At 35.7% G+C, this 12503-nt stretch overlaps 1 protein-coding gene across 2 annotated transcripts; it reads right to left on the reverse strand.

Moving 5' to 3' along the window:
* Positions 1-406: 406 nt before the first annotated feature.
* On the reverse strand, positions 407-8719 carry synpo2b (synaptopodin 2b). Of its 2 annotated transcripts, XR_008152294.1 has the most exons (4): positions 8580-8719; positions 4918-6943; positions 3307-3497; positions 1799-1937 (listed from the first exon to the last, which is right to left on the reverse strand). XR_008152294.1 is itself a non-coding variant. In XM_052546510.1 (3 exons), the coding sequence occupies exons 2-3, from the start codon at positions 6628-6630 to the stop codon at positions 1452-1454; spliced, it is 2199 nt and encodes a 732-aa protein (XP_052402470.1). In that variant the 5' UTR covers positions 6631-6943; positions 8580-8719; the 3' UTR covers positions 407-1451. The 2 variants fall into 2 exon arrangements, 1 of the variants encoding a protein (XP_052402470.1); XM_052546510.1 differs by lacking the exon at positions 3307-3497 and having other exon boundaries at positions 407-1937.
* Positions 8720-12503: the final 3784 nt, after the last annotated feature.

A 12503-nucleotide genomic window follows, 5' to 3' on the forward strand; every position in this document is an offset into this window, starting at 1 on the left:
AGTTTAAACAATGTGCATATTTAGTTGAATGATGTTGCAGATGTTCATTCAGATAGAAATAATATTCTGTGCTGTTTCTAGGATTAGTATTAGAAAACGGTTATTGATTCACACATTGACTTGCACAGTAGAAAAATAGAAACTTCAACATATAAAATAAAATATTTTGGCATGAATTACACACTGAACAATAGTTCCACAAGCAGTAATGCATTTACTATTAAATATGACGTGTGAGTCTGACCATGATGAAGATCTGCACGTTGACAATCAAACACCTTCAATATGCCTCAATATCACCCAGAAACATAATTGAACACACATACTATCAGACATAAAGACATAATCAAAGATTAAGAACAACACAGTGAAAACATCTCACTTCTATCCCTTCTGACATGATTGAAATCATCACTGACATCATTGATGATTAATAAAAAATAAAAAATAATTGTTTTGGAGACTTGACTTTAACTGGCATAGTTTTAATGGGTGAACTAAATCGCATCAGTGGTTCAGATTATTCATCATTGCATACTGACTGCATTTGTCGCAACTACAAAGATGAATTGTACAAGGTTATACAAATAAAACTAATCTAATCTAACACTCCCTTGAAAAAAAAAACTTGCCTTCCGTTGATTTTTTTTTGCTCACATATTGTAAAAGATTTAATGTGTATGAATATAATAATGCTATATAAATAAACTATAATAAGTGCTCACAAATAATCCAGTCCAGCAGTTCTCAACAAGGGGGCCTCAGCAAAGAGGGCTGCAAGATAATTTAAACTTCTACAGGTTATTTAATAATATTGAATTATATTAAAGTAATACAACTTGCACTGCCATTCAAAATTCAGCTTTGCATCACAGGAATAAATTATATTGAAAATTGTATTAAAATAGAAAACTATTAATTTAAATTGTGGAAATATTTAACAATATTTTTATTTTGGTTTTTATAAAAGTATATATTTTTCTGTAATTTGGACCAAGCAGAAGATACTTCTTTAAAAAAAACTTTACAAATATACTGATCCCAAACTTTTGAACAGCACTGTATTTTAAATGCTAGAATATTAGGCTTATAAACACAATGTATGCACCACTAAGCTTTAACCTGGACATTTCTTTTTCCTACTTTGACTACTGTGAGTTTTTTCACACTCATCCAATCCAAATTGTATTTACAGAATTCAGCATTAAAATGTCTATAAATGCAATGCTCAGTTTCTGTAAAGTTTTTTTATTTATTTATTATTATTATTATTATTATTATTAAATCTTGTGTTTTTTAAAATGTTGGGTTATTTTTGGTCTTTTGGATCTTGAAAGCAACTAGAGTGGAACATTTTAGATTTTTCATGTTAAGGGTAAATTATTTCTTAAACCTTCTTTTTAAAAATAATAATAATAATAATAATAATCAGCATGAACAGAAGTATTTAATTACAGTTTCCAACTGACTTTATGCAATTGTGGACAGTTTGTGTTAAGTGTGAAATTTCTGGGTAGAGAACTACCCCTGTTGTACCTGTTGCTGGTCACCAGAGGCTGTGCAGGACGGAAAGGCGGCCCATATATTGGTTCTTTTGGCACTGAAGGAAAGCTGTTGGTGGGGGGTGTAACAGCTATTAAAGGCTCCATCTCCTGTGAGCCACCAACAGAGTCATAGAAAACTCTTTGCTTCCATTCTGCTGGTGTTTCTGGTAATGATTTTCTATGAATAGCAGAAATTTTGGACTCATCAGGACCAAAGGAGCTTTGAGAAACTGCCTCCACAGAGGAGAGTGTTTTTTTGGGCTGTTCCACCCATGAATATTGCCTGTCCAGTGACTGACTTGTTGAATGGACACCTGGTGTGGACACGGGGGAAGCAGGAGACACAGAGGACAGTCTCTGGGGGAAAGACAAGGAACGGCTCCTGCTGAATATCTAGAGAAAGAAAGATTTTTTCAGTACTAAATGAACAGTTTGAAAATAATCACAAATTATTTTGTAACACAAACTGTCACTTCTGTATTTCTTACAGTACTTTTTACATCAAACAAATAAATGAAAACATACATTTTGACTGCCCTCTTCTGGACTATGTCTGTAAATGCTATTTAGAGACATCGCTAATTTTGGTTCAGGGGAGGTCAGTGTTGGTTGGCACCAGATTAATTCTGGGTTATAATTAGATACTGTCAAAATATTTTCAGAGTGGTTGCACTCTTCATACTTACTGATTCTATGAAGTCATGAAGTTAGAGACATATATATATATATATATATATATATATATATATATATATATATATATATATATATATATATATATATATGTATGTATGTATGTATGTATGTATATGTATATAACATCCTCCTGAAAGTTACTAAATAAACCTTAAAAAAAATTTAATTTTTGATCAAAAGGTAAGTATGTTGAAACAAAACTTTTAAATACAAGTAATTTCCTGACAATTAAAAGTGTTATTTAGCACACTGAATCATACTCGGACTGAATGCTGACAACAATGGGAGAGAACTGCCAGGAGACTTATTTCATTGCACAAAAGAGGACTATGGTACTAGAGGAATACCAAATCATTTTTTTATGTGTGTGAGAAGTAACACCAACATTCAAAAACTATGGACTTGTGACAAGGCTCCTGAAATAATCAGGTCTTCACTTTAGGTTTTTGGATGATTTAGTGATGAGTGTTTTTTGCTTAAAAAAAAAAAAAAGATCAAGCGAAATACCGTGCAAGTGTCTCAGAGCCAGCAAAACTATGAAAAGAGAGACTTTTTATATTCACATAGTAAGATGAAGCCTGCAGAAGTGACATGCACGCATGTTGTCACCACAGGACTGCTGTAGCCAAAGCACAATAAACTAATTTAACCTTTTCCAAGGTCCACTGGGTGATGTAATACAAAAACTTGAAAAAGAAGATGCTAATGCTCAAACTGAGCAAAACCCATTAAAGACCGGAGCATTTAAATTAGGTCAGCCTCCAGGAGTTAAACAGGACAGACGTGGCAATTCATCATGAACTTGTGTGATCAGTGTCAAGAAGGACTGAGTTTACATAATTTTGAATTAAAAGTTTACACAAATTTTCACTACAAAAGTTTATATTCTATCAGTTTGGGAAGGTGGGAAACCTCGTTTAAAAAATTAATAAATGAGAAAGCTCATTTCAAAAATGACAACGCTAATAGAGAAAATTAATTTTGCTTAAGTGTTGTCATTAAAATATGTTGTTGTTTTTTTGTCTGTTTGGTGTTGAGTTGGGGGTGAGGTTATTTCAGCACTTACCTCTGGTTAGAGGACTAATTAAAAGAAGTTAAGACCAGTAAGATCAGATGGCTAAGCAGAAGTGGTGTCTTAATAAGGTTTGTCTGTTTCAAACATGGTGGAGCAAGAGCTATTTTTAAAATGAGCTATGTGCAGAGTTAAGAAAACCACAGCCACAGTCCACTGCAAGCTACCCATAGTATATCAACAATCTGTAAAAAAAAAAACAATTAATTTGACAGAATACAGACCTGTTAAGACAGTTCAAAATGATTGTATACCAATGGAAAACCTTATAATTTAAGTTTGTTTAAAGATTTATGTGTTAATAGTATGTAGTATTTGTTGACCCAGTATAGTACAAGGTGTTTTGTTATTACACTGAAGGAAAATATTGTGCTTTTTTTTATTTATGAACTGATCTTTGTGGGACTTTACCAGATAGAAAGCAGAGTAACATGAGGGAAATACCAGAAAGAGAACTCATGGAACAATTAGCAAGTAATTAGAGAGCACAGAAAGTACTGGAAAGCAAAAAGAGAGCACAGAAAGCATTAAGTGAAACAGAGCTGATGGAAATATTTATTAAACAGAAGAAGCAGGATGTGCAATAGTTTTGAAATGACAAGAGGAAATAACAACAGAAGTAACAGTTCACAATGATATTTGAATTAGTACACATAAATATGCTAAGAGTACAAATAAACTAAGTATTCTGAATTATATTATTAGATTGACTTCAACTGCCCCCCCCCACCCCCCCCCCCCAAAAAAAAATCTCCTAACGACACCAACAACTGATTTCTGATTTGGAGGTTTGACAAAATTGCAAAGCAGGCTCAATCCAATGGGAGATCTAGTATATTGACCATTGCATTTAATGCTTTTAACACTGATCATTGCATTTGTGCTTAGCCTGGCCAGACAACATGGCTGAAAAATAAGGTTATATTCTTTTTTACCATTCAGCAACACTTGGCATAATGTGGTAAATGTGTTGTGTTGCTATACACAAGACAAAGAGAAAATGTTTAACATTTTGTCCTCTAAAAAATAAATAAAATGAAATAAACTAAACACATTAATGTGGAAACATATCACAATAAAACTGAAACTAATAAAAAATCTATCTAATCTATACATGATCTAAATAGTACAACTGTTATATAATGCATGAAATTCTTCTCTTGTGCATTGATCTAGAAAGAGTCATTTAAAGGGTTATACCTTCAGAAAACAACTTGCTTGTAAAACTGCAAAAACAGCACTTTTTGAATCTGCCCAAACATATTGTTTTAAATATATGCTATTAAAAAAAAAAAAAAAGAAACTCAATTAATGTTGCAAAATTACTGGTTTCCATTTCTTGCCTCCAGTGTTCGACATTTTGGCTGAAAACTTTGGTCTTGGAGCCAAAGGTAATGCACACCGTGAGGCATATTCATTATTTACGGGTAAAGAAGACCCTACACAGACATTGCCCCCAGAGATACCAGGAGGCAGGAAGGAGTTTGAGACACCTTTGTTTCTAGGGCCATCATGCATGGCTAGTTTTTTCCCATGTAACTGTTGTGGAACAATGGTGGCTTCATTTGATGTAAACTGGTGAACAAAGGGGTATGGAACACTTACCTCTCCAGTGGCTTTAGACGGAATTTGCTTTACTGACTGCAAATTATTTGGGGAGGGAGAGAATGCTGTAGAGGGCTCATAAGCAAGGGACTGGAAACTGGTAGGAGTTTGAGCAGAAGTTTGCTTAGACTCTGTAGGCGGAACTGCTTCCTTGGCCTCTGGAGTGGAGTTGTAGGTGAAAAGTGAGGAATTTAACTGATAAGGCTGATGTTTCATAACATCCAGAACATTTAGATGTTTGGGTGGTGGATTCTTCTTCTCCGTGTTTGCTTTAGACTTTATCTTTGGGCTAGTTGCAGGAGGGGGTTGTTTAACTGCTGCAAGGGGATAAAAAGGAGACAAAATAGGATTGTATGAGACTGGAGGTGGGGCACGGACATTAGAAGAGTATTTCCAGGTGCTTGGCATTGAAAGTGTTGGCGATGAGGATGTTGCTTTGTTGGCCTTCACAGTCTCATTGTCCACCACAAATTTTTCCATTCGGGACTGTCTTCGGGCAAACAGTTCAGCTCCTTTTCCTTTAAGGTTCAGTCCCTCAGAAGCACCTGCATCTGATGAGAACCCTTTAGGAGAAGATGATGGAGCTTTAGATCCCTGAAAATATGTGCTCAGGTGTTGGGGTGGGCAGGAAGCAACAGAGTTACCCTCACTTGATCTAATCCATGATGTTTTAGCCTGGGAAGGACCAGCATGGAGTAAATCTGGTGTACGTTTTGCCTGATGTGGTTCTGGAGTCCAGGCTGGTTGATTCGGATCTGGTGTGTGGGATGGAACCCAAGCAGGTGATGCCTCCTGTGTAATTGGTTGAGATGACAATGGGGGCCAGGCTTTTTCAGCAGGCTGCTTTGGTGGGCTTTGTTGGGGTACTGCCTGCACTTGGGTGTTCCCCATCGCTGGAACTGAGCTTGATGCTGCAAGGGGATTCTGAGACATGCCATGACCCTCTGCAGACCAAAGAGGGTGGGCTGGGTTGATGGTAGGTTTGGGTAGGACAGGTGGAGGGTTTTTCTGTTTGATTGTTGGAGCTTGCATGAAATTGCATGCTTCTGCACCCAGACTGAGAAAGTCTTCTTCTGGAACTGACTCTGTTACGGACTTCTGTTCACCTTTTTTCTGAAGCAGAGGCTTCTCTTTTGAGTCTGTCTTGTTTGCTCCTCTCCTTTTAGTTTCTGGCAGGATCCCTGTTTTAATTGCAGGTATAGCAATGCGTTCATCACGTGAAGCAATGACGTCTGATGTGGGGGACCAAACCTTAGGGGCTGTGTTTACTGGAACAGGAACCTTGAATATGTTTTCAGGTTTCCTAGATGTTGGGCTTGAGACACCGCTGACTGGTGAAAAAGTTTTCTGTCCTTGATTATGACCACCCAGAAAGGGCTTAGCAGTTCTGTTGGAGACAAGGGATCTGGAAACAGCTGAACCTTGATATGGATCCAGACCATTCAAACCGTTTGCTGATTGTGGTAACATCTGTTGCTGAAATGGCTGGTCTTGATACTGTTGTTGTTGCCTTACATAGATATCTTGCGGGGCTTGTGTATTTTCTTCCCGCGGAGGAGGTTTAATAGTTTCACCTTCTGGTTCAACAAATGCATCCATTGGTATGCTTTTGCGTCTCATTTCCTCTTGTTCTGCGGAAAGCTCATCCATCCTTTGACGCCTCCTGGCAAACATAAAGACTCCCTTTCCTTTTGTCTGTGGAAGATGCTCCATTGTTTCCAATTTTGACTTGGTCTGTACTTTGAAATTCTGTTGCAGCTGAAAACAGTTCTGTGGTTTTAAGTACTAACGGAGCAGGATTTTTCTCAGAATCAGTGGCAATCTGTCCTGACTTACTTTGTGGTGTACAATCTCATTCTCGTCTTGAAATCTGTCTTTGAGAAGCTGTACCGGTAGTTAATCAGTGTGAAGCTTCTGACACTTTTTTGATGCCCTTCTTTTTGACAGCAGTAAAAAGCAAATTGTTATGTTTACATTTAGAGTTTTTTCAGCTGTCTCACCGACTGTGCCTCACTCCATCTTAGACCTGTGAAAGAAAAATTAGAACAAGGAAATATAGGAAATGGCATGAGCGTTATGAAGAATTGAATTACACCTCAATACAAGAATTATAAAAACAAATTGGTCAGATTCATACATTAACAACATGATGCAACATGGCATCATGGTGCACCTTGTATTTTGCATAGGTCATCTCATAATAACCATGGTAAATACATTAAGCATTAACAGTATAATTACACAATTTTGATATTATGTAATTTTTTATTATTATTGAAGTGGCATTTATATTTAAATTAAGTGAGCACTTTTTCTTTTATAGTTTGCAATGATAACTTTCTCTGCATATTTTAATAAAACCCTCAGTATTGTTAACTGGGTTAGTTGAAAAACATTAAACCTTTAACCATTAATTTTACTAATCTGATCTCTTGTCAGATACAATAACATCAAAACATTTCCAACTGCATTAGTTATAACCAAATCCAATTTTCTCACACAACTGATCTAATGCTATTTATCTGTTTTAGAATACAGTTATTTCCTAAATGTAAGTATATTCAAATGCAGCTTTATATAAGAAACAAGCATGAGGGAATCCCTCATATTATTCTGAAGAAAATGAGCACACACTTACTCCAAATCCAGGCAATCCATACTCACAACAAACAAACTAAATAATAATAGTAATAATAATAATAATTTTCTAAGGCTTACACTTTGGTTTTTCCAGCCTAGTCCAAAGTGAACAAACATTGTGAGAGGTCATAAAACCCCTTGGCTAAAGTGGGTATCTGTGCAAACTGTGTCAGTGCTCTGTGGTGGGGTGCCAAGACTCTGAAAGAGAGAGAGAGAGAGAGAGAGAGAGAGGTAGAGAGAGAGAGAGAGAGAGAGAGAGAGAGAGAGAGAGAGAGAGATGGTGTCCACTATTTAACTGAGTCAGGTCTCATCACCAGGGGATCTTATGACAAAACTCTACTGACACATGCTGGTGTCTGTCAAACCCGTGGCCTGTGGAATACTGCAGAGGCACACTATTATTTAATTATATCTGAAATGCTGGTTTTGCGTATGGATTGCCTTATCCATCCCAAACCATTACTGATACTGACAAATGATTAGCAATTTTTACATTTCTAATGGCTATTTTACATGTAGATTCCATTATTTTACAATTACACATTAAACCACCAATTCAGACCTAATAGCAAAATTTAACAGTCTTAGATTATTTAATCTGTAAGGACATTTGTGCAAGTTTATAGCAGAACACCATATTTAGAGAATGCATTGCCTAGTAGAGCAACAAAAAAACCTATTTCAGAATTGGTTGGTTATTTCTGTCCAGGCACTCTAACTGTCAAGACATGCTCATGCAAGCAAGTACCTTAACCAGCCAAATGATGCAATCTTAAAATAAAATGTGTCTTATAATATATATATATTAATTTATATTTTATATTACTTTAATTCACAGTTTTAGGTATTTAAGATCAAGTATATTAGGTATTAAATATTTAATGTATTAGAAATTACATTTATTTTATTAGATAACAGTAGAATACTGACCATCATTGAATAGGTAATGAAAAAAAGAAAGAACAAACAGACAGATATAGACAGCCACTTGAGGACAGATTTGGAGAAGGTTTTTGTCTTACGTGCCTGTCTTGCTTGTTGTCTGCTGAGTCTGATCAGTTCCGTCAAGGAGGAAGTGCCCCACCACTCTGCCTGCTCAGTACCCCGGACTTAAATTCCACTTGACACACAGAAGGTCCCACACCTCTCTCTCCTCCTTCTCCTTCGTCTCCTCCTCTTCTTCTGCCTTTTTTCACTTCTTTAGTCTCTAAGGAATTTAAACGTTCCTGCTTCAGGCTCTTGCTGGGTTCTAGTGAGAACCTGTACTAGAAGACCTGTGGTACACTGAACCCTTTTGTCTTGTTCAGATATAGGTAGAAAGGTACTTTAAGGAAGGTCCATCAGTTTTTGTGGGAATGGGGAGTTTGCCTCTCATCCTGGAAACTCTCCAAACTCCCTGGAGAGGGTTTTAGGACTGGTGTCAAAGCATACTGATAGAACCATCCTTTAAGTGACCTGAGGTGCTTGGTGGGGCTCTTGATGCTTGATAACACTTTCTGTTTCTCTACAATGGAAATAGAAAGATGCAATGGGGCTGTCTGACTTGTCCAAGTGTCCGAGTTGCACTTAAGGCCATTAAAAAATAAAATAAATCCATGAACACAAATAACTTCAGTAACACTTTTAACACTATTAAGAGTTGTTCCTTTATTGCTGCTTACTGATAGTAAGGTGGTTGTTTGTGGTAGTTATGTTTAGGTATTGGGTAGGTTTAAGGGATCTAGAATATGGTCATGCAGAATACAGCATTAATTTGTGTTTTATAAGTACTGATAAATAGCCAATATTCTAGTAATGCATATTCTAATATAGTGAATAGTGTTCACTAATCTAAAATGTTACCATAACTTAAATTATAGTACAGAGAACACATACAGTACACATACTGGGCATACAGGGATTAAAAAAAAAAAAAAACATGGAAAAAAACAATATAAATGGCCAATGAAATCCATTTAATCACAGAATATGCTCATCTGCATGAGCCAGTAAATGGATATTTACAGAGAACAATAACTAAGATATAAAAATCATTTAAAGAATTTCTCGGCACAAAATCCTTTGCTGTCCCAGATGCTTAACCGCAAAGTAATGTTGTGCTGCAAATAAGCACAACCTGCTGTAACACAGCCCTAATATAGGCAAGTGAATCAAATGGTTTCTGGGATATGATAAACTGATTGTGAGCCGTAAAACTTGCAAGAGAAATTGACTGTCAGACTCTTCTTAGATCTCAGACTCTTTTTTGCTATTGTACAGAAGACTAAACAACAAATTTTTTGAGCAACTGTATAATTCAGCCAACACTCATGCAATATCTAGCACATTCTTCTTGATACACATCTTATTGTTAGACAACAGAAACACTAAAATATCAATCAAGTATGATTATTTAAAAAAAAAAAAACAAAAAAAAACATATTGACTTAGTGTTGTCTAAAATATCGCACCTAAAATGATGCACAGATGTATTTGGTGAGTTGGTGAAGGGACAGTAAGTCTAATGGAGTGAATTCATTCCTCTTCCTCAATAGGTAGTCTGCAGTACTGTCTGGAAAGCCATCAGCTCTCCTGCTGTCTCTAGAAGGAATGGTATTCACTGTTTGTGTCTGAATGTTAAACTAGCATTTGTGTCCTGGGAGCCAAACACAACAGTTTGGTGGCTGTTTTCCATATTGTGTGCACTGTAGACCACATTTTGTCCTCGTGATGGTCCTTACAAAGTCTCATTGCCATTTATGTCTCAATGTGCATATACAACATGGACAGAAATAAAAGGATATGAATTATACCTGTTTATTAGTACCCAAGTGTTTGCACCATGTGATGACATTTTACTTCATATGACCAGTGTAGTTTACTGTACAGTCCATAAAATGCATTTGCTTTTTGGTCTTTTATATTGCAATACTGATCACAGAATGCTGCTTGTATATAGCCCCAAAATTCAGATAATAAGCACAGCCTGCAGGAACCAGGGATGGCACATCATAAATAGGTATCATACAGTACATGTCATGTGACACAAAAAACCATGATGTCATTCTTATCTTTGACAGACAGCTGTTTCGGCATGAATTTTATTAGGCTGACCCTTAACCTTTGGCTGACAGCACACCTGCTGATCAAGTAAATATTTCAGCTGGACAAAATGGCTTTGATATGTGATAGTCTGATATGAGTCAACACATGCATACAAATCTTATACCCGGGCACAGGGCCACTGCTAATGGGATACTCTTAATTATTTAAACATATCAAATCTAGATATTTAATTGTAGGTTTACTGTATACAACAACAAAAAGTGGAAAACATTGTGGAGCACCAGCTCAGTTTTCCCACATTTGCATCTGAAATAGCTTTTATTATGTTTTATTTGTTTTTTTGTAAAGAAATTAAATGAATTAATAATTTTATTCAACAGAGATACATTCAGTTATCCAGAATGGTCAGTAAAGACATTTAGAAAGTTATAAAAGTTTTCTATTTCAGCTAAATTCAGTTCTTTTTACTTTTCTATATATATATAGATATATATATATATACTTTCTCATATGAGGAATACATTTCATTTTAAAATATATTCTCTAGAAAATATGTGTTCAAAACATTTCACAATATTATTGTTTTTGCTGTATTTTGGATAAAATAAATGCAGCCTTATTTTGAGTAGAAGAGGCTCATTTTAAAATAATTTCAATAATCTTTTTGAACAGAAATGTAGAAATCAGGGAATTATTGCATGGTTCTTACAGGCAACGTAAGAGTGGCCCTAGAAAGATAAAAGTTCATATTAATTCAAACTCCTGAGGGCAACCGGATAGCCCAATCCAATCCTGAATTTTGAATTTTGTGCATGCAGCCAGTGGGAATGTGTATCTGTTAGCTAATCATTAACTACAATTGTTTTCATAACTCACAGAAAAGTGCTAAGAAACTACATACAGTTTCATATAGTAACACCATTCATAAGGTTCTCATCAATGACTTGCCTATTAGCATGCCTATTGTTAACACATAGACTCTATATATTAGTATTTATAAATTAGTATTTATAAAGCACATCTTCTGCATGAGCATATTCTACATCCCTAATCCTACCCAATACCTAAACTTTACTAACTACTAAAATAAGCAGCGAGTTAGGATTTTATTGAGGCAAAGTCATAGTTGTTTGCTAATAGCGGGAATTTGACCTTAAAATAAAGTGTGACTGTTTTATAATTATTATAAATAATGCATAATTCATAATTAATTCAAAAGTGAAGATCATAGTAACTCACTAGTAATCACTCAAGTGTTACCAAATGGTCAGAAGGGATTACTATTTATAGCTATTACTAATTATTTGGAACAGTATTCCAAAGTGAAAAGCATAGCTTCCTTTGTAAGCTTTTGAGGTTTTGTAAGGTTTTGGATAGTATTTCCTTCTGATAGATTCCTAGAAACACTAGGATGATGCAATCATTAATGTTCAGTGTAGGGGGGTTGGGGGGCCCTGACTTTCCCCACTGAATTACTAATGCTGAGCTGAAGAAATTGTCTCTGACATTTTAAAAATCGGCAGAAATCAAAATGTTGAACATTTCCTTAAATCAAGGCAGCTGGCATTTATTGTTTTATTACAAGAGAATACAACCCTTACAATAAACAATAGTAATATGTATTCAGTGCTACATCTTGCAAAATGACAACTAAAATCTTATTATTCCTCTGAGACAAGAGTTACATTTTTCAAATATCCAAAATGTCACACATAAAATTACTTTGGACTGCATTTTAATTTATAATAATTATAATCAGGGGTGCACATAAGTGGACCAAAATAAAAATGTACTATGTGAGTTTTATTTTCAACCTGAGAGCATAAATCTAGGCTATGCAATGGAGTTTTCAAAGCCAGGGGCGGGTCTACGTGGTGGCCAGGGGGGGCACCGGCCCCCCC

The sequence above is a fragment of the Carassius gibelio genome, chromosome B1 (assembly GCF_023724105.1).
Source record: "Carassius gibelio isolate Cgi1373 ecotype wild population from Czech Republic chromosome B1, carGib1.2-hapl.c, whole genome shotgun sequence".
Taxonomy (NCBI): domain Eukaryota; kingdom Metazoa; phylum Chordata; class Actinopteri; order Cypriniformes; family Cyprinidae; genus Carassius; species Carassius gibelio.

What these genes read in the sequence shown, in the direction of transcription:
- synpo2b (XM_052546510.1), bottom strand. Translation starts at nt 6,630, where the DNA reads ATGGAGCATCTTCCACAGACAAAAGGAAAGGGAGTCTTTATGTTTGCC. An exon ending in CGTCTAAAGCCACTGGAGAG is followed by an intron (nt 1,938 to 4,917) that starts GTAAGTGTTCCA and finishes TTCTTTCTCTAG; the next exon opens with ATATTCAGCAGGAGCCGTTC.